Below are 21627 nucleotides of genomic sequence, written 5' to 3' on the forward strand. Positions count from 1 at the left end.
GGCAGAGTCACGTATAAGACAGAAGACACTGGTGGGGGTCTTAGCAACAGGGAGAACAGGCTTGGGGTACTTCCGAAGGCACAGGTCAGCAGGGCACAGGGAAAGGAGAGACACCAGCTACTCCAGGAAGAGGTCCGTGCAGGTGAGGAGGATGAGCGAGTAAGCAGGGCCGTAGGACTCAGGCGGCAGGGAGCGTGGACAAGGTGAGACAGTACCTTGCAGTGCAAGGTCACCTGAGCAAACATCATTCAGGCGGACTTCCACCGTGTCTGATTCCTCGTGCAGGCAGTATACGACACCCTGCCAAGCCCAGTAAACCTCCTTGTGTGGGGGAAGAGCAAGACATCTGCCTGTCCCCTGTGGTCTGGAAGAGGCACCCTAGAACACCTCCTCAGCAGCAGCCCGACGGCCCTGGCTAATGTTTGGTATCATTAGCATCATGACCAGGTGCTCAGAGTAGTTGCTGAGCAGATTGCCTCAGCAATCAACACCAGCAAGCACCATCACGCTCCGAAGAAGGCAATCTCTTTCATTAAGGCTGGAGAGAAATCCCAGGCATGTCCACGGTTAACAACCCGCCTCCTCAACACAGCCTCTGATTGGCAGCTACGGGCTGACCTGGGTAAACAGCTAAAGTTCCTCCAGCACATAGGACAAGATGCCGGCGCGCACAGATGCAGCGGCTCTATGCTCTCCACTTAGGTGCCTTTCTTTTTCGTTTCTCCTCTTTTTCTTCTTCTTTTGTTTTTCTTATTGTAAAGCCAAATTTTCCTACAACCATCTGGAATCATGCAAGATCGGATATAACAGCCAGATCCCCATTACCAGTGATTATCAGAGGATGCACAACATCCCCCCGGAGATAGCGAGAACATCGGGCGCTCCGTGGATTGTTATCGGCTCTGCCAAGAAACGCAGGCGGCGGAAGGAACGCAAACAAAAGCGGGAATGCCGGTTGGGCCTGCTAGCCAGGCTAAAGAAGCAGCCTTTCAAACCACTGCTCCCGAGCATCTTCCTGACCAATGCACGTTCGGTCGTCAACAAAATAGACGAACTGAACCCACTTCTCGCCGCACAGCCAATCGTCTGCGACATCCTGGTCCTCATGGAGACATGGCTACAAGAGGGAATTCCTGACGCCTCAATGCAGCTAGCAGGCCGCACAATGCACCGGAGCGACAGAAAGTCTACAGCGGGGAAAAGCAGAGGAGGAGGTTTGTGCATTTACACACATAACAACTGGTGCACGAACACCAAGATCATCGCCACAGTCTGCTCCCCGGACATAGAGGCAATGTCTGTCATGTGCAGACCTTTCTACTTCCCCAGAGAACTGCCTGCAGTGCTAATAACAGCAGTCTACATACCACCAGACGCTAATGCTAGCTCAGCCCTTGCACACCTGCACGACATGATCTCCGAACAGCAACGGACATACCCAGAGGGAGTACACATCATTGCAGGGGATTTCAACAGAGCATGCTTAAGAACTGTGCTGCCTAAATTTGTACAACATGTGAAATGCCCTACGAGTGGAAATAACACCCTGGATCATGTTTACTCAAATATTAAGCCTACAGATGTGTTCCCCTCCCCCACCCGAGCATGTCCGACCACCTCTCCCTACTCGTTGTCCCGGCATACACACCACTCAGGAGAAGGACAAAGCCCACCATCAGAACCATTAACACCATTTCTGAGGAAGCTCTCGCTCAATTGCAGGACTGTTTTGCTCTCACAGAGTGGAGTGTCTTTGAACAGGATGACCTAGAGACTCACGCAACCGCAGTGCTGGGTTACATCAAACACTGCATGGACACTGTCACCACGGAAAAGCTGGTCCGGGTCTACCCCAACCGTAAACCCTGGATGACAAGCAAGGTTCAGGCACTGTTTGTCATGGTCCTGGGCCGTGTTGGCCCAGTATTCTTAGTTTCCATGTATTTTTGTATTTCGTTCCTTATTTAGACCATGTTTTCTGAGTTGCCCTGTTGTGGTGTTCCTTATGTGCGTTCCCTTTGTGACTCTCACCCCCTGTGTGCCCCTCTGTGTATCTGTGAGCCTTCGTCTCTCCTTATGTGTTATTCCATGTTTCCCCTGCCCGTTATGTCTAAGTTTTCCCCGTGCTCTCTCTCCCCCCTGTGTGCCCTCTCTGTATTTATGAGCCCTCGTCTCCCTTTGTGGTTGTTCCATGTTTCCCCAGCCCGTTATGTCTGTGTTTTTCCCCGTGCTCTCTCTCCTCCTGTCTGAACCTCTGTACTTCCTGTTTGACTCTGCCCGTCTCCCGTCAGTGTCTCGTTATGGTTATCTGTGTCACCTGTGTTCCCCGTGTGTTCCCACTTTCCTCGTTAACCCTCTGTGTATTTCTGTCTGCGTCTTCCTCTGTTCGGCGTCGCGTTCTCCCTCATGCCGTGTGTGGTTCTCCCCGTGTCTTCCAGTATATGTTACTTTAGCTTTTCCCAGTTTAGTGTAGTTTTGTATTGCTTTTTGTATCATCGTTATTGTTTATCACTTATCAGCAATAAAGCTGCATTTTGAGTTTATCCCCCGTGTGTGTGAGTTTGCAATTTGGGTCCTCATCCTGCCTGCCACACGGCCGAAACATGACAGAAGAACGCGACCACGATATGGACCCAGCAATTCACAACCCCTCCGCTGACCTCCGGGAGGATCTGATTTATACAGTGGAGTATCACTGTCAGGAGTGGGTGGTGCTGCCCGAGGGTGAGTACCGGGAGACCGTAGCCGTCCGCCTACAGCGGATGGTGTCCGGACTCCCGTGGCTATTCGGCGCGCTCCACCCCCACATCCAGGACTTCCTCGTCTCCACTGTAGGCGTCCTCCCGGAGCGGTCGCTCCTGTACGAAGAGCCGGAGGATGTTCAGCCCGGCCCGCTGACGGATTCGCGGCCCGGCTCGTCTCCTCCCCCTTCCCGGAGAAAACGGCGTTCACGTCATCGCCGTTCCCGAGCAGCGGAGCAGTTTTCACCCCTGGGAGAGAGTGACCGTGTGTCACACTCTCAGCCCGAGCCTTCGGATCCCGGACTTCTTAACCCGTGCACAACTGTGAGTGGCTCTGTTTTTTTAACACCGGGCTCGGATAATTCTGTCCCCTTTTGTTTGGACTCCGGAGACACTGTACAACGACGCACCACCCCACAGCCGGACACTCGGACTTCCAATTCACCTGCTGTGGTGAGTGAGGACTCTGTGTCTTTTCCAGACATAGTGACTGTTCGCTCAGGGGCTGTGTTTTGTGTGGCAGATGTCGACGCGAGCTGCTTATCGCCGGTGCAGCCGCCAGCAGTTCAGTTAGCTCCCTCGCAGCCACCCTCAGTTCAGTTAGCTCCCTCGCAGCCACCCTCAGTTCAGTTAGCTCCCTCGCAGCCACCCTCAGTTCAGTTAGCCCCCGCTGCCTGGTATTCTCAGCATCGGCATCTTTTCCCGTCAAGATTTATCGCTAAATCATTCGATCCTCCCTTAAGAGAGAGACTGCATCCTCGCTGCCTTCACCCCAGTACACCAGTGTCACCTGGGTCTCCAGTGTCACCCCCAGTTCAGTCTCCAGTAGCTCCAGTGTCACCCCCAGTTCAGTCCCCAGTAGCTCCAGTGTCACCCCCAGTTCAGTCCCCAGTAGCTCCAGTGCCGCCTGTTTCAGTTCAGGCCCCAGTAGCTCCAGTGCCGCCTGTTTCAGTTCAGGCCCCAGTAGCTCCAGTGCCGCCTGTTTCAGTTCAGGCCCCAGTAGCTCCAGTGCCGCCTGTTTCAGTTCAGGCCCCAGTAGCTCCAGTGCCGCCTGTTTCAGTTCAGGCCCCAGTAGCTCCAGTGCCGCCTGTTTCAGTTCAGGCCCCAGTAGCTCCAGTGCCGCCTGTTTCAGTTCAGGCCCCAGTAGCTCCAGTGCCGCCTGTTTCAGTTCAGGCCCCAGTAGCTCCAGTGCCGCCTGTTTCAGTTCAGGCCCCAGTAGCTCCAGTGCCGCCTGTTTCAGTTCAGGCCCCAGTAGCTCCAGAGCCACCTGTTTCAGTTCAGGCCCCAGTAGCTCCAGTGCCGCCTGTAGCGCAGGCTCCAGTAGCTCCTGTAGCCCAGTCCCCGATAGCAGTACGGTCCGCTGGTCAGCTCAACATTCAGCCAGGGGTCTCAGGTCTCTCTGGCTCTGCATCGGCTCCTGCTGGGAGCTCGGACGAGCTCATCCAGGACTCCGCGGCTCCCACGCCGCCATCTACCTCGTCAGCTGGAGGGTCCGAGGGGCCCGTTCAGCCTCCTGTCTCCGCTGGAGGGTCCGAGGGGCCCGTTCAGCCTCCTGTCTCCGCTGGAGGGTCCGAGGGGCCCGTTCAGCCTCCTGTCTCCGCTGGAGGGTCCGAGGGGCCCGTTCAGCAACCTTCCTCGTCAGCTGGGGGTTCGGGAGAACCGCACCAGCCTCATGCCACATCAGCTGGAGGGCCCGAGGAGCCCATCCAGCCACCTTCTGCTACGCCTGGTCCAGCCTGTGCTTCGTCAGCTGCAGCCTCCGAGCCTTCGCCAGCTGCAGCAGCCTCCGAGCCTTCGCCAGCTGCAGCAGCCTCAGAGCCTTCGTCAGCTGCAGCAGCAGCCTCAGAGCCTTCGTCAGCTGCAGCAGCAGCCTCAGAGCCTTCGTCAGCTGCAGCAGCAGCCTCAGAGCCTTCGTCAGCTGCAGCAGCAGCCTCAGAGCCTTCGTCAGCTGCAGCAGCAGCCTCAGAGCCTTCGTCAGCTGCAGCAGCAGCCTCAGAGCCTTCGTCAGCTGCAGCAGCAGCCTCAGAGCCTTCGTCAGCTGCAGCAGCAGCCTCAGAGCCTTCGTCAGCTGCAGCAGCAGCCTCAGAGCCTTCGTCAGCTGCAGCAGCAGCCTCAGAGCCTTCGTCAGCTGCAGCAGCAGCCTCCGAGCCTTCGTCAGCTGCAGCAGCAGCCTCCGAGCCTTCGTCAGCTGCAGCAGCCTCCGAGCCTTCGTCAGCTGCAGCAGCCTCCGAGCCTTCGTCAGCTGCAGCAGCCTCCGAGCCTTCGTCAGCTGCAGCAGCCTCCGAGCCTTCGTCAGCTGCAGCAGCCTCCGAGCCTTCGTCAGCTGCAGCAGCCTCCGAGCCTTCAGCCTGTGCTTCGTCTGGTCCTGTGCCCACCGGGCCATGGCCAGCACGCCTGACACTGGAGAGCCGCCGCTGCCTTCCGCGCGGCCGGCCCCCTGAACTGCTCCGTCGTCTCCTCCGCCGCCGCCGCTGCTTTCCGCGCGGCCGGCCCCCTGAACTGCTCCGTCGTCTCCTCCGCCGCCGCCGCTGCCTTCCGCGCGGCCGGCCCCCTGAACTGCTCCGTCGTCTCCTCCGCCGCCGCCGCTGCCTTCCGCGCGGCCGGCCCCCTGAACTGCTCCGTCGTCTCCTTCGCCGCCGCCGCTGCCTTCCGCGCGGCCGGCCTCCGGACCAGCTCTGCCACCTGTGCCACCCGCCTGGTCGGCCCCCCGACCGTGTGACCCGTGAACTCTTGTGCCTGTGGGCTCTGGGTCGGCCCCCTGAACTTTATTTTGACTATGGTCATGTGCTCCTGTGTTTTCTGTTGTTTGTTTTGTTTCCCGTTCTGGTCCCTCCGTCCTGGTCCCCCGCCTCCCGCCCTGGGTGGGTTGTTTTCTGTTTTTGTTTTTGTTTCTCGGGTTTGGGCTGTCGGGAGCCAGCCCTTAAGGGGGGGGTGATGTCATGGTCCTGGGCCGTGTTGGCCCAGTATTCTTAGTTTCCATGTATTTTTGTATTTCGTTCCTTATTTAGACCATGTTTTCTGAGTTGCCCTGTTGTGGTGTTCCTTATGTGCGTTCCCTTTGTGACTCTCACCCCCTGTGTGCCCCTCTGTGTATCTGTGAGCCTTCGTCTCTCCTTATGTGTTATTCCATGTTTCCCCTGCCCGTTATGTCTAAGTTTTCCCCGTGCTCTCTCTCCCCCCTGTGTGCCCTCTCTGTATTTATGAGCCCTCGTCTCCCTTTGTGGTTGTTCCATGTTTCCCCAGCCCGTTATGTCTGTGTTTTTCCCCGTGCTCTCTCTCCTCCTGTCTGAACCTCTGTACTTCCTGTTTGACTCTGCCCGTCTCCCGTCAGTGTCTCGTTATGGTTATCTGTGTCACCTGTGTTCCCCGTGTGTTCCCACTTTCCTCGTTAACCCTCTGTGTATTTCTGTCTGCGTCTTCCTCTGTTCGGCGTCGCGTTCTCCCTCATGCCGTGTGTGGTTCTCCCCGTGTCTTCCAGTATATGTTACTTTAGCTTTTCCCAGTTTAGTGTAGTTTTGTATTGCTTTTTGTATCATCGTTATTGTTTATCACTTATCAGCAATAAAGCTGCATTTTGAGTTTATCCCCCGTGTGTGTGAGTTTGCAATTTGGGTCCTCATCCTGCCTGCCACACGGCCGAAACATGACACTGTTGTACTCTGCATACACATCTGGGGACCAGGACATGTACAGCAGAGCAAGAGCAGACCTTAAAAAAGGCATCAGAGCAGCAAAACTGGACTATTCACCCCCACCATGCACCCACCCTGCCCACAGCGTCCTCTGAGCACAGCCCCCACACATTTAGCCTCCAACAACATCAGGTCCGCAATGTGTTCAGAGCAGAGGAAAGCTGCTGGCCCCGACGTGTTAGAGTGCTCAAAGCCTGCGCCGACCAGCTGGCTCCTGTGTTCACCAGACTATTCAACCTCTCCCTGACACATGCCTCTGTCCCTCACTGCCTGAGATCATCAACAATAGTCCCAGTCCCCAAGTCCACCACCATCAGTAGCCTCAGTGACTACAGACTCATCGCACTGACTCCAGTGGTTGCAAAGTGCTTCGAGAAGCTGGTCCTAAAACACATAAAGGACTGCCTCCCACCCAGCTTCGCCCCCACCAGTTTGCCTATAAGGCAAATAGATCCACAGAGGATGCAATTTCCACCGCCCTCCACTCCACTCTGCATCACCTGGAGAATCCTGGGACATCAGTAAGGATGCTCTTCATTAATTTCCGCTCCGCCTTCAATACCATCATCCCAGACATTCTTATAGACAAGCTGGTAAACTTGGACTTTCCCCCCTCTCTAAGTAAAGACATCCCTTTGGCCAGACATGATCATCACTTCTGAGGCCTCAAAACATCTGATCATGCTGGAACTCGCAGTGCCATGGGAAGAGCGGATCGAGGAGGCCAATGAGAGGAAATGTGCCAAGTACCAGGAACTAGTGCAGGAGTGCAGGGGAAGAGGCTGGAAGACATTCTATGAGCCCATAGAAGTGGGATGAAGGGGCTTTGTAGGACGATCACGATCAGGTGGGTGTGGCTGAGGCAGCCAAGAAGAGGGCCATCCAGGCTGTGAGTGAAGCGGCAGAGAAAGCCACAAGGTGGCTGCGGATTAAAAGGGCTGATCCGCGGGTAGCTATTGGTATGCAAGTCGGAGCCTGATCACCCCCAGCTGGGTCGCCTGGGCGCGGGTGTATGATGACCCGAAACACCTGATGACCCCAGGATACATACATGCGTACCAATGCATCCAGGAGATGTTTCTTGCATAGGAACTGCATAAACAGGAATTCACTTAAACTAGTACAGGGACCAAACATTATTTGGCTCCAGCATTAGATACAGATTATTAAATACATTAAAGTCTTTCACCACAAAGTAACTAAATATATAGAAAGTCTTTTAGGGGTAAAAAGGTCACTTGTTGGCTACCTTTGTGCCTTTGGGCCCTTGAGGGCCTCTTGGTGCAGACAGGAGAGATCCATCAGCAGCAATTGTCACCCCTGGTTCTCCTTTCTCTCCCTGTCAAAATTAAATGTATGTTTATGTTGAGGAGAGGTGTTTAGGGTTGTTTCATAGGCATCGAAATGTATATGAACATGCTTTATGAATCTTCATATTCAGTTCTTACCTTAAGCCCTGCGGGGCCCTGGATACCTGTAGGTCCTATGTCTCCCTTTGGTCCCCTGGGGCCCTAGGAAGAGATGAAAGTTGGAAGATTAAGAAAAGGTTGCAATGAAATCGTGTGTTTAAAGATTTCTCTGGTACCTACCCCATTTAGCCAAAAGACAGCAAAAGAAAAAGAATCCAGAATAATCACATAAATATTTACATCCAGTTTTCCTGAATTTAATCATTTGGGACAAAAAGCGGTGTAGCAAAATGTTCTTACGGGAAATCCAGCTCTGCCAGGCAATCCCTCAGGACCCTGCAGCATGCAGACACACACACACATGCAGAGAAAAGCACACACATAAGCAAAAGCTCACCAAACACACCTGCAGCTGCAGCAAAAATCTTAATATCAGTTCATTTACGACCCCCTTCATCCATACTCCACGACGGAGCGGAACAACAAAGAACCTAAAACACACTGTAGTTCACTTGAAGCTACGCACCGTAGGCCCGGGTGGTCCTCTGATCTCTGTGACGTTGAGGATACCCTCTGTGACATTATAGAGCAGCTGTAGACAGAAGATATAATGATGACATTAGGGCACCTTTAGTATATTCAGAGATATGGAAAAAGCAGCATGTCTGCACAGCTACCACTACGACCACACAGTTGTTTGTTGGTCTGCCTCCATCTTAAGTCTTCATTCAATTAAATGTCATGTTGTGTGTTTGTGCGTACATCATGTACATTAATGACAGGTCCAGGAGCCCCAGGAGGCCCAGGTGGTCCTTGGATACTGAGGCCATCAGCTCCTCTTTCACCCTGCAATTCACATAATGCAGAATCATTAGTCCCTTACCAAAAACAGACATTTAGAAACAAACATGGTATTTGGAAGACATGAGAGGAAGCAACAAAACAGAAAGATGAAATGAAAATGATACAACAAATCACATCTAGGATAAAAGAGTTTTTCCGATCCTACCTTGGGTCCTGGACCGCCTTTCTCTCCTTTGGCCCCCTGTTTGTAAAGAGGAAGAAAATGTTGCACAGTGAATAAGTGAATAGTGCGAATTAATTTCAATGCATTCGATTTTATTTATATAAATCACAACAACAGTGACGCTACAATAATACCCCGCCACTCAGATGACACCCTGTGAGCAAGCACTTCATGAAAGTGGGAGTGGAGGGAGAGTTGTTGGAAAACATACACCATGTCCTCCAGGCTAGTTACCAAGGAGAATGGACCATTCAGACATTTTATCTGTAAAAAATGTTTCCTAAAATGTTGGCAAATTAATTAATTATAGATATATAACATAGCTTTTTGCAATATTTTGACAAGGTGCCTGTTCTGGAAGATTTTAGACTAGAGCCTTTTTTTGTCTGTATCATTTTTGCAGTGTGCAGTATTTGTTTTTTTTGCTGCTAACTACTTTTGAACTGCCAACCACCTCAGCCATCTAACACTGCTACTTACCCTAGGACCTGGTAGTCCAGCAGGACCCCGGAGACCCTCTGGTCCTGGTTCTCCTGGTTCACCCTGCCATCAGACACATCAGAAAATGAGGTAATAAAAAAGCTGCAAAGAGTGATGGTGATTTCACTCTAACGTAATGTGTGGCTCACGTGAAATATAACGTGCATTCCAATGATTAGAGAAAGTTAAGTTCACATAGATGAACTACGCTGTTTCATCAATGACCAAAAACACTTTAGCTCAATAGTTCTCAACTAGGTCATAAAATACACAACCTGTTGGCCACTAAATATAAACAATAAGTGGATGATAATTGATACTGCATATCAGAAACATATAAGTTGTGTCATTCCAAAATGAATTTACCTTGACAGAGAGCCCTGGAGCTCCTGGTGCTCCATCCTTACCCTACAGAAAACACAAACAAGTATGTTCAGTAAGAGCACCCTACTCAAAGAGTAACCAGATGTCGAGTATTAGTTGTTAAACATGTCATTGTAGCTATCTGTAAATTTGTTGAAAATTCATAAACAGATTACCTGTGGTCCTGGAGGGCCAGGTAGACCCTTAAAAGAACAAAAAGGATGCGTTACTTTATATGAATCAATAGATATACTGTACATAAACTCATATATCCCCTCACACTGACCTGTGGGCCTCTGACTCCAGTAATCTGATCAGTCATGCCAGATCCCTCCATATCCTGAAAACGAAGCCACGGTCTATAGTTATTGAGCTTCAATGTGATGAAAAAGACACAACCTTTTAATGTTTTCTACTGCAATTCTCATTTTCCTCTCGTTAATCTATATGAGGCTATATAGTAGCAGTGATATGTGGAGGACAGGTGATTAATAAACTGGGTTGGGTCACCTCTGCAAAGAATTTGGTTCCTGGAGGCCCTGGTGGGCCAGGAGGTCCTGGTGGGCCTGGAAGGCCTCTCTTTCCTTCTGGACCAATAGGCCCTTGAGGCCCTGGAATTCCTTGGACACCCGTTGACCCACTTTCACCCTTCTCAGACAAACAGGAGACTTTCATTAGTAACAACAAGAACAGGAAATGTATTTATTTGTGGGCTACCAAACGATGTGAACAGGATGCCATTTACAGGTATGACTCTGTTTTGAGTAGTATAAATTACCTTTGGCCCAGGAGGCCCAGGTAGGCCTTGCTCACCCTAAAGGAAGTAAAGGAGTTAATATACTTTAGTTACCTATCATTACTAATAAAGACTGTCTACACTAAAAATGTGCAGAAGTTTGGCAATAAGGTTAGATGTCTTTTCTTTTAGCTCTTGGTGTTCATACCTTCTCGCCTGCAGCCCCAGGTGAACCTGGAGGACCAGCTTTTCCTGCTGGACCCTGGAAATATAGAAAGACACATGCAGAGTGTAGAGAAATAAAGCTGTGGTAAGTCATAGGTATGCTAGTATGGGAGCATACTGTCGCTGTGTGTTGACACTTTGGCTGTTCCAACAGGAACAATCCAGAGTGCAACTGTGACCCTCGTCACCTTAAAGGAATACATGAATGTTTGGAAGCTGTTCGATTCTTCAGCTTCCTTAAATGATAATATCATCCATGCCAACACTGCTCTGCACTAAATGATGATTTTAACCTCAATACGAAACGTTCTGCTTTAACGCAGACAATGGTAAATGGCTGTTTATATCATTGCCTCTTATTTGTCCAACTGGCACAAACAATTCAAAGCAGCAACATACAAATAAATTGAACAATTTTCAATCAAGGTGTTTGTGACTGTTTGCCATTTAGCTAAATGTGCTGTAGCGTGAAGGATCGATGTCATCAACCATATAGGCGAGGATGATTTTATCGCCTCTTTTTTCATCACCTAACAGCAAGCTGAAGTGATGATACATTCAGTATATCCCTTTAATCAAGCAGCACCACTCAGAGCAGTGTTTCTGTGCCAACCCACTGATGGACCCATAAAACCTCAGACTTCATTGGTAACACACTCACTGCCAGCTGATCCAAGAGAAGACTGCTTACTACTAAAGCTATAATATGTATTTCTGTTTGTTCATCAATCCAGCACATTAATCTAGTCCAGGATATTTCGTTTAACTGATAATATTGAGAGCTTTTTGTCACGTGACCTTGGTGGCACTGTCACATACAAATCTTTACTTAACCAACTGTTTGGTTCATGTAGAAATCGCCCATTTGTAACTTTAGTAGCAGACGCAGGGATATATATATACAGTAGTTTATATATCCCTGATATCCCTGAGAAAAATCAGCCAACAGAAATAAAAAATGAATGTGACTGGTGCAAAAGGCAGAGCAGTTCCTTTACCATGTGCAGTGAGAGAAGCATGAGGTTATAAGCAATAAGAGTGTGGCCAGATCCTTTCAGTTCAGTTGCTTGTCATCATATAGAGTAAAATGTCATGCTGATTTTTTTTCCTTGGCAATGACAATTTTGGAACTGAAAGTAAAAGAACCACTTTGGGTTTCATGGCACAGCGATGATCACTTTCAGCTTTAGCACAAGCAAGCCAGCAGTTAAGATAACGTAGTTGGAGATAATGTGCAGTCATTTGTGCCTGAGCATTAGGGTAGTTAGCTAAGGTTCATCTTTATTGCTTTGACACCGTTTTATCACGGTGAAAGCTAAATGTTGTCTACCTCAATGCTCTAGCGCTGACTGAAATTCTGCCTTTCTTTGTTTGCTGGTTTTCCAGGCAAACTGGGCAGTATACCTCGCCTGAACCCCATGCTGACTCAAAGTCAGAATCAGAACCAGAACTAGAGCCGAAGTCTGAGGTGAGGACAGCGGAGAACTCTGAGCTCAAACCTGAACCGTCAGGCCCAGAACCACTAAACCAATCCTCAACCATCTGAAACAAATAGGAGAGATTCCAGGTAGGAATAAGAAGGAGGAACAATAAAGGTACGAATAAAGATTGGTTGTGGAGATAAAGGACAATGAAATGGAGAGAGACAGTTAGAGAACGGTCATTGGCTTATATAAACACAGAAATGCAAATCACTACAATATGACAATATTTAAGAAATAAAATAAAGGTGGAATCTAATTGTTGCACTACATAAAATCAGAGCAAAGACTGGAAGGTGGAAAAGGAGAAAAAAGTCAATGCTCGGGGCAAATTCAATGAGAAATAATCCAAATAAAATGTGAAGGTACAAGATATAGTAAAACAGAACATATGAAAAAAACAATTATGTAAAAATATTATAGGCTATAATAATGTAGCACTGTTATACTAACAGAGGTGTCTGTCCAGTGTCTAGACAGCATCTTCTGATTTCTTCATTTTTTGCATATTTGTCACTCTTAAATTCTTCAGATCATCAGACAAATTTTAAAATTAGACAAAGATAACCTAAGTAAATACAAAATGCAGCTTTAAATTACTTTCTTTACTAAATGAAAACAGCTAACCAAGTCTTCCAGGTCCTGTGTGTTAAAGTAATTTCCCCCTAAACCTAACAAACTGTAATCAAGTCTTTGCAATTACTGCCATAGAGCATTTCTTTGTTTGGCACGCCCGTCTTTGTAGAATTATTTTAATTCATCCACACTGGAGGATTTTCGAGTGTGAACAGCCTGTTTGAGGTCATGCCAAAGCATCTCAGGCACATTTAACTCTGAACTTTGAATAGTCCACTACAGAAACTTTTTTTTTCTGGAGCAATTCAGAGGTGGACTTGCTGGTGTGTTCTGGATAACTGCACTGCTGCATAACCAAGTGAGCTTGAGCTTCAGGGAATAAACTGATGGCCAGAAATTTCTCTTTTTCTGGTGGAGAGCAGAATTCATGGTCGTCCAGGAAATCAAAGCAGCCCCAGACAAGTACCGCCATCCTTACAACTGCCAAACCTGGATTTGTCCACAGGTTTGTTAGATGGAGAAGTGTGATGTGTCACCACAGACAACACGTCTTCACTGCGTTACTTTTTCCACACAGGACCATGCATGTTTGGACAGTTGCATACGTCTGCAGAATCCCATCAGTGTATACAGGGAGTGCAGAATTATTAGGCAAGTTGTATTTTTGAGGAATGATTTTATTATTGAACAACAACCATGTTCTCAATGAACCCAAAAAACTCATTAATATCAAAGCTGAATGTTTTTGGAAGTAGTTTTTAGTCTGTTTTTAGTTTTAGCTATTTTAGGGGGATATCTGTGTGTGCAGGTGACTATTACTGTGCATAATTATTAGGCAACTTAACAAAAAACAAATATATACCCATTTCAATTATTTATTTTTACCAGTGAAACCAATATAACATCTCCACATTCACAAATATACATTTCTGACATTCAAAAACAAAACAAAAACAAATCAGCGACCAATATAGCCACCTTTCTTTGCAAGGACACTCAAAAGCCTGCCATCCATGGATTCTGTCAGTGTTTTGATCTGTTCACCATCAACATTGCGTGCAGCAGCAACCACAGCCTCCCAGACACTGTTCAGAGAGGTGTACTGTTTTCCCTCCTTGTAAATCTCACATTTGATGATGGACCACAGGTTCTCAATGGGGTTCAGATCAGGTGAACAAGGAGGCCATGTCATTAGTTTTTCTTCTTTTATACCCTTTCTTGGCAGCCACGCTGTGGAGTACTTGGACGCGTGTGATGGAGCATTGTCCTGCATGGAAATCATGTTTTTCTTGAAGGATGCAGACTTCTTCCTGTACCACTGCTTGAAGAAGGTGTCTTCCAGGAACTGGCAGTAGGACTGGGAGTTGAGCTTGACTCCATCCTCAACCCGAAAAGGCCCCACAAGCTCATCTTTGATGATACCAGCCCAAACCAGTACTCCACCTCCACCTTGCTGGCGTCTGAGTGGGACTGGAGCTCTCTGCCCTTTACCAATCCAGCCACGGGCCCATCCATCTGGCCCATCAAGACTCACTCTCATTTCATCAGTCCATAAAACCTTAGAAAAACCAGTCTTGAGATATTTCTTGGCCCAGTCTTGACGTTTCAGCTTGTGTGTCTTGTTCAGTGGTGGTCGTCTTTCAGCCTTTCTTACCTTGGCCATGTCTCTGAGTATTGCACACCTTGTGCTTTTGGGCACTCCAGTGATGTTGCAGCTCTGAAATATGGCCAAACTGGTGGCAAGTGGCATCTTGGCAGCTGCACGCTTGACTTTTCTCAGTTCATGGGCAGTTATTTTGCGCCTTGGTTTTTCCACACGCTTCTTGCGACCCTGTTGACTATTTTGAATGAAACGCTTGATTGTTCGATGATCACGCTTCAGAAGCTTTGCAGTTTTGAGACTGCTGCATCCCTCTGCAAGATATCTCACTATTTTTGACTTTTCTGAGCCTGTCAAGTCCTTCTTTTGACCCATTTTGCCAAAGGAAAGGACGTTGCCTAATAATTATGCACACCTGATATAGGGTGTTGATGTCATTAGACCACACCCCTTCTCATTACAGAGATGCATATCACCTAATATGCTTAATTGGTAGTAGGCTTTCAAGCCTATACAGCTTGGAGTAAGACGACATGCATGAAGAGGATGATGTGGACAAAATACTCATTTGCCTAATAATTCTGCACTCCCTGTATTACATAGATTTTTGTATTTAAAACAAATCATCTATTTTTCACTTAAATTGAAGGTTAACTTACTGGTACTCCTTGTTTGCCTTGAAGGCCATCACTGCCAGGTGCACCAGGTGGTCCAGCATGCCCAGGAGAAAGTCCTTCAATGGTGGCAGATGAGGACAGGTGGGGTCCAGGGGGACCAGGAGGTCCTGGAGGGCCCGGTGGACCAGGAGGACCCTAATGGAAGGAGATGTTAGATTTTTTTTCACTGCCATAATTGACTGTCAGACTCTTGCATCTGTTAACTAGTCCTTTCTCTTACCTGGATGAGGTCTGCATCGCTGTCCAGGTCTTCAAACCCAGAACCCAGGGCATCTGGTCCATACTAAAACACATTCATCAAGATGCTTTTCTTTGTATTCATGTCTTGTTTATGCTGCCTACATTTGATATCATTGCTAAAATGCAAGACAATACTGAGCAGACACATATTGGGAGGAAGTAGCGAAACCATAAACTGTTACTCACGGGTACACTGCGTGATCTGGGGGGTCCAGGGGGTCCAGGAAGGCCAGGGGGGCCTGGTAAACCAACTCCCAGGTCTCCCTGTAAGGAGGCAGGGAGGAGTAAAGTACAGAAGAAAAAGGCAGAACTTTTTCTTTTTATTTGGTATCATAAAATAAAACTACATTTGGAATAAAGAGTAACAGTTAATTAAATGCAACATGGATGCATTAGCTGGACCTTCTCTCCTTTAGCTCCAACTTCTCCGTTCAAGCCTGGAAATCCTTGAGACCCTTTTTGGCCCTGACGATGAAAATATAATTAGTGAGCGTAGCAACTGAAACAGAAAAAAACAAACAAGCAGACATAGTGCTGTTTAACTTACTGGACCTCCTTTATCGCCTCTGCTTCCCTGAAAGCAGAAGCACGAGGAAGCATGAGAGTCAGTGGTGCAAGAAGACTTATTACTTCGTGAGTTTAAAGTTCACTTAAAAAATCTCCGATGTTCTTCGAAAGATGGTGAAGGAAAAACACACAAACCCTCTTTTTGACACACAAACCTTGTGTCCATCTTTTCCTGGCAGCCCAGGAGATCCTGGTGGTCCCTGTGGGCCAGATGTTCCAAGCTTAGTCTCTCTGAGTACACTGGGAGGACCTGGTGGACCAGGTGGGCCAGGCGGGCCAGGATCACCGCGCTCTCCTTTTAACCTGACATCACCCTTTAAAATTGAAATCAAGAAGTCTTTAAGTTATTTGTGTCTGTAGGGAAAATAAACTGAAACACTGGAGCTACATTTGTTATCTTCTGATCAACACTGTCTTCAAAATAAGACAACTAGGCAAGAAAGCCCACGCTCCAACTTACACCCTGTGGCTGCTCTCCCGCCTCCTCTGTTCGGTGTAGCCCTGCAAACAGCATATGACGTCTATCAGTTTTACTTCAGACAGCGTATGCTTACGTTATCATAGAGAGAGGACATTTAGAAAAGTAAATATGATAAAGGTTTAGTTCATAATTCAAATACTGAAGCTTTCATAGAATAAACAGGAACAAAACTTTGTGCTACAGACCTGTCATCAGGTCCACTCGGGCTTCTGTTGGACCCGTGTGAGGAGAAAAGTCCTCAAACTCCTCTGGAGCATCAGTGGGCGGAGCACTAACGGGAACACCCTCCTCCTTGCAAGAGACACAAATGGCTGTGATTCTGTCTCGTGTGTGCACCATGTCTTTGTCCCACCATTGTAAGTGTGACAACCTGCTCTTCCACATTAGCTTAGAAGGTCCTCCTTTCTCTTGTTCCTCCTGTGCATGTGTTGAAGTGTCCTCAGGCAAAAGTGTGAATGCGTGTGAAAGTTAGATAAAGGGTTTTGGTACAGATGAAAGAAGTGACTGTATTTAGGGATGGTTAATGGGGTTGAATTGGGTGAATGAGACTATTAACAGAAAGCACTTTGATTTTTCATTTAGTATACTTCAGATGAATTATTTTATTTTTCAAAACAAGAGCATTACTAAACATCAACACAATAAAAGACCAGCATCGTGTTCTGCTCTTTTTCTACTCTGCTGCTGATAGTGTCTCCAGGCCAGACTAGAAGGGTCTACCATGACTCCACCATTCTGTAGTAACAGGTTATTAAGGCCAGTTTTCTTTGAAGCATCAAAGTCAGTTTTAATTCAGAGATGTTTGGGGTCAAACTGACTTTTAGGTTGTGGGAGGATGAAAGACAGCACCAAAACAATGCATAGGGTTGAACTCTTACAAGTGCAAACAGACATGGAGTGTAGTTTTAGTTTTAAGCTCCAGACATAACAAGCGGACACACACACACACACACACACACACACACACACACACACACACACACACACACACACACACACACACACACACACATTTTCATATCTTAGTGAGGGCATCTCATTGACATACTGCTTTCCCTATCCGCTTACCCCAAACCTAACCGATAAAAATGAATGGCTAACCCTAACCCTAACCCTTACCCTAAACCTAACCATAACCTAATTGTAACCCTGACACTAAAATCACATTTTGAGCCTCAAAAATGCCTCAAACCCGTGGGGACAACATTTTGTCCCCATCAGTGACTGTTGCTCCCCACAGGTATCGTATGCCAATTTTCTTTCCTCACAAAGATGTCTAAACATGTACACACACACACACACACACACACACACTGATGGATGGAGTGGACTAAAGTAATCCATCCAGCCATCACCAGCCAACCCGTGCTGAGCCAGGCGTTCTCACCTGTGCGGTCTTCCTCAGGTCTTTCTCTGTCTCTCTGTCATCCAAAGCCTCGTCTCCACTGGCGTACCCCGAGGCCTTTATCAAACGTCATATTATACATTCATTGGTGAAAAAAAAACCCCTTTTAGCACAAATCCTTACAACCAGTAATTTTAACCACAAGGGGGAGCTGTGGATTGACATGTAAGTTTTTACAGCATTTTAAAATATCGCTAGGCAGACTGTGGCTTTGTATTAGAAAGGTTTGCATTTCAGCAACAAGTTACGGAGTGTCTCACATAAGGATCATCATCTTCACACTGCTCCTCAGCCACTCTTGGATCGTCTTTTATGACCAGCTGCTGAATCGAACCCTGCAGAGGAAAAAACAAAGGAAATGTGAAACATGTCACTGCATGGAGAGGAAGGCTTGTGCTGGCTGACTGACGGGAGTTCGGTGACTGCTGTGACCGTTGGGCTTCTGTCTGTCTGAGCAGTGCTAGAATTAGTTCTTCCGTTGTGTCCTCAGCATCAGTCTGGTAAGACCAAATAATAACACAAATGAAACAACAAAGCAGTGATGCTGCCTTTGTGGAGGTGTCATATTAGAGTTCCTCCACCAAACATTAGATATGTTTTCAGTCTCATTTCTCTGTGTTCTCATAATTCATCATAGGTAGTAACTCGAGCTACATTTAAGAGAAAGACTAACAATCTAATTAAAAATGGGTCATGGAATCACTGGCTTATGCCTTAAGATTGATGAATCTTAGTTGAGATGAGGGCAAAGAGATAACACGTCACATTTTGGTGTGAACTGGATCACTTTCTTTAAAATCGTGATGCAGGCACTCCAAGTGTCCATCTAGTTACTGGTCTACAGACTTCTTTGTGTGATTTGTTGGCAACATAATAACTGTCATCTGATTACATTGTACATGCAGTTAGGTCCATAACTATTTGGAAATGTACACAACATATGTACATTATGCACAACACTGCATAACACTTGCATCCCAAGTGTAGTGTGCTGTCTCACTGAGACTCCTCGTATGGTCATTTCAAACACAGCTCTGATTGTGGGCATAAAAGCTCCGCCCACCTGGAATAAATTATGTTCTTTGTATGAAAGAGCCAGTGAGAGGAAAGTTAGCTGAAAGGGAATGTTGCTCGTTTCAGACAGTGGAGGAAATGATGGACTGTGCAGGAATCAGCAGAGATTATTGTGAGCTGTGAGTCATCCAGAGCTATCTGTTTAAACAGTCCCCATTAAAATGTTTCATGGACTATCCTCAGTCTAAAAGGTGGGGACATATTTACATGCAGTTGCTGTAATTAGAATAGACAGAGGAAAAACTCTGTCTTGCCACTCAGCAGCCATCTTGAAATACCTCTGACATATAATTGGGAAGTTATTCTGAAGCATTAAAAAATTTACTTTAGTTTCAGTGATCAGTGTTTGGAATATTTGACAAAAATTAAAGCTTCTATTCTTCTGTCACAGCACTTCTATTCAGGACTGTGGATCTCTCTTAGAAAGTCTGACAGTGATACCAGACACACTGTATCACAGCAAAATGTGAGGTAATAGGCACACACACACACACATGCACGCACACACACACACACACAAACACACACACACGCATACACGCACACACATGCACACACATGCACGCACACACACACACATACACACAAACACACACACACGCATACACGCACACACATGCACACACGCACGCACACTGTCCCAGATGGGCACGAGTGCACGTACTGCTGCTGAGCGTGCACATATTTTGCCATCATGCTTCAGATAACCTGTTCAGACAGTCAAGCTACACTGAACGAAGCAGAGTGAGGTGATAAGGGTGTCTCACCACAGCAATTTGCTCCCAGCTCGTATTTCTTTTATTTTTTATCTTTTCTTTTTGTGTGGAGATAGTTGAGATGGAAAAGAAGTCATGTGTCAAAGTGGCTTTTGTAATAGATTTTCATTCCTTTTGGCCAAAGAACGTCATGTATTCATTCTGGAAACGTCGGAGTTGACATTGCACAGACATTTGTTTCAATGACAAGCACACAAACATTTTTGTTTTGTTTTTTTCCTGAATGAGAAATGACATCAAGTTTGCATTTGTGCCCTATCACGATGCAGCACTCCACGGTCTGCCTTTGATCACACCACAACCAAGCCATGTTGATATCTTCAACTTCCTCATCTGCAGTCGATTTACTCCCCCATATATCCTCCCCTCTCACTTCCTCTCTGTGTGTGATCTGTAGGCCTGGCTGTATTCTTATCCAGTCCAGAAAAACGTGTATTCATTTTGCATTAGGATGTGGAAACTGTCCTAAATAAATAAAAACTGGCCAAACATCTTGACGCTATGATTAAGAAAAGTCTCCCAAAGAGAGACAAGAACAGTTCACTCTACCGAGGAAACAGTTCAACCAAACCAATGAAAAACTGCATAAAATTAATTACTTCTAGGTCTTTCCATCTCAAATCAGGCAGATTTTTCAAACATTTTCTGTTTGGTCAGTGGAAGTTTTTGCTTCCCTTTCTTACCATCAAAATCGATATGGGGTCTTTATTTAGAGACAGATTTATTTAGAGTACTGGCTAGTTAAATGTGAAAAAAAGAAGAAAATATATAGTTCTTTCTCTCGTTCTTTCTCTCATTTTCGGTTACCACATTAATATTAAACTTTCACTTACCACAAACTTGTCAAGCCCCATGCTTCCTGCATTAGCTACAAAAATGCCTGAATTGTGTGAAAAGGTGAGTTTCTCTGGCCTACGATGGAAGTCCTTACTCTCGGCCTCTCCACAGTCCAAGTAGAGACGGACCTCATTATGCTCCACCACCACCTGACAGGCAGAGACAACAGACGTCAGTCCACAATGACTTGGACAAAGTTAAACCACTCATCTTAGTGGAAGAGTCTTTTTATCTTTTGTCGTTAACCTGGATGAAGCTCACCGTGAATCGTGTCCACTGGTCAGTCATATCCGGGACGCTAAAGGCAGCCGCTTTGTGGCTGTGGGAGGCCTGCTCCTGGTCAGTGTAGTACAGTAAGATGCTCTGGAGGCCCTCGCGAACTGGAGTGAGGGCCAAACCCAGCTTCACCACCTTGCGTTGGGCATCTGTGATGGCAAAGAGCATGCCACCTCTCTGGCTAGCTGGGCGCACCTGGAATAATACGATGGTGTGAGGAAAAAAAAAGACTTTAAGCTTTTGCTTCCACATCCCTTTCACATGAAATTCAGTCATAAGTGAGTATATGAAAACATTAAAGAGATATTTTTCTGTATTCACAGTTTTTAAACAGGGACAAACATATGAGTCTTGCTTTAATGTCGACATTTAACACGGTGATGACACAAGGAGGCATTCGCCCTCATAAACCGTCATATCTTTAGTTATGACAACTGAGCATGTTGACAATCAAGGAGGCTAGAAGATTGTAGGGTTACCGTGACGATGATAGCAAAGTCCCGGTAGAACGATCCCGGCACAAAGGTTTTGGTGAGTCGGCCGACATTGGCTTGAGACCCAAATTTGTAGGCTGGATGACCCTCAAAGCCAGCAGTGAAGGACACAGAGGGAGGGAGGGGGAAGCCAATTAAGTCCGTTAGGTTCAGATAACTTCCTGAGCCTTGCTCTGACAGAGACAGACAGGAATAGTATATATTAATAAATGCTGTACGTGGAGAGTGAGAGAGATAGAAAACAAGACAAAACACACTGCTGCATTTTTCATTCAAGTTTTATTCTTTCAAATCCTTCCCAGAGACACTAAAAATCCTAAATGTGTAGTATATTATATTTAAAGGCAAGCGTTCTGAACACACACTGCAATATTTAGCCTTAAGTGCAGATGAACCTGATCCAAATTGCAGTTATCTTGTTTTAATGTCTCAACCTCCATCTTCATCCCATTTGTCTGCCCTGTGTGTTC

The 21627-nt window shown here is 46.9% G+C and overlaps 1 protein-coding gene across 4 annotated transcripts in view; it reads right to left on the minus strand.

Annotated features, from left to right (window-relative positions):
- Nucleotides 1–21627, minus strand: part of col15a1b (collagen, type XV, alpha 1b) — a gene marked incomplete at its 3' end in the record, with an annotated part of 57395 nt that overhangs the window by 9560 nt on the left and 26208 nt on the right. For 3 of the 4 annotated variants that reach the window (XM_082513990.1, XM_082513989.1, XM_082513987.1), the window contains 26 exons: nucleotides 21143–21330; nucleotides 20649–20858; nucleotides 20384–20536; nucleotides 17961–18035; nucleotides 17683–17757; nucleotides 16481–16586; nucleotides 16275–16315; nucleotides 15970–16128; nucleotides 15795–15821; nucleotides 15650–15712; nucleotides 15434–15511; nucleotides 15228–15290; nucleotides 14990–15142; nucleotides 10657–10710; nucleotides 10491–10526; nucleotides 10223–10360; nucleotides 9999–10052; nucleotides 9889–9915; nucleotides 9716–9757; nucleotides 9350–9412; nucleotides 8852–8887; nucleotides 8605–8688; nucleotides 8369–8434; nucleotides 8143–8178; nucleotides 7882–7944; nucleotides 7683–7772 (listed from right to left, as the gene is read on the minus strand). In XM_082513990.1, the coding sequence (XP_082370116.1) occupies nucleotides 7683–7772; nucleotides 7882–7944; nucleotides 8143–8178; nucleotides 8369–8434; nucleotides 8605–8688; nucleotides 8852–8887; nucleotides 9350–9412; nucleotides 9716–9757; nucleotides 9889–9915; nucleotides 9999–10052; nucleotides 10223–10360; nucleotides 10491–10526; nucleotides 10657–10710; nucleotides 14990–15142; nucleotides 15228–15290; nucleotides 15434–15511; nucleotides 15650–15712; nucleotides 15795–15821; nucleotides 15970–16128; nucleotides 16275–16315; nucleotides 16481–16586; nucleotides 17683–17757; nucleotides 17961–18035; nucleotides 20384–20536; nucleotides 20649–20858; nucleotides 21143–21330 (2180 nt within the window). The remainder of the gene's footprint in view (nucleotides 1–7682; nucleotides 7773–7881; nucleotides 7945–8142; nucleotides 8179–8368; nucleotides 8435–8604; nucleotides 8689–8851; nucleotides 8888–9349; nucleotides 9413–9715; nucleotides 9758–9888; nucleotides 9916–9998; nucleotides 10053–10222; nucleotides 10361–10490; nucleotides 10527–10656; nucleotides 10711–14989; nucleotides 15143–15227; nucleotides 15291–15433; nucleotides 15512–15649; nucleotides 15713–15794; nucleotides 15822–15969; nucleotides 16129–16274; nucleotides 16316–16480; nucleotides 16587–17682; nucleotides 17758–17960; nucleotides 18036–20383; nucleotides 20537–20648; nucleotides 20859–21142; nucleotides 21331–21627) is intronic. The other variant, XM_082513988.1, reaches the window with a different exon arrangement.

The sequence above is a fragment of the Aulonocara stuartgranti genome, assembly GCF_965226115.1.
Source record: "Aulonocara stuartgranti genome assembly, chromosome: 18".
Taxonomy (NCBI): Eukaryota; Metazoa; Chordata; class Actinopteri; order Cichliformes; family Cichlidae; genus Aulonocara; species Aulonocara stuartgranti.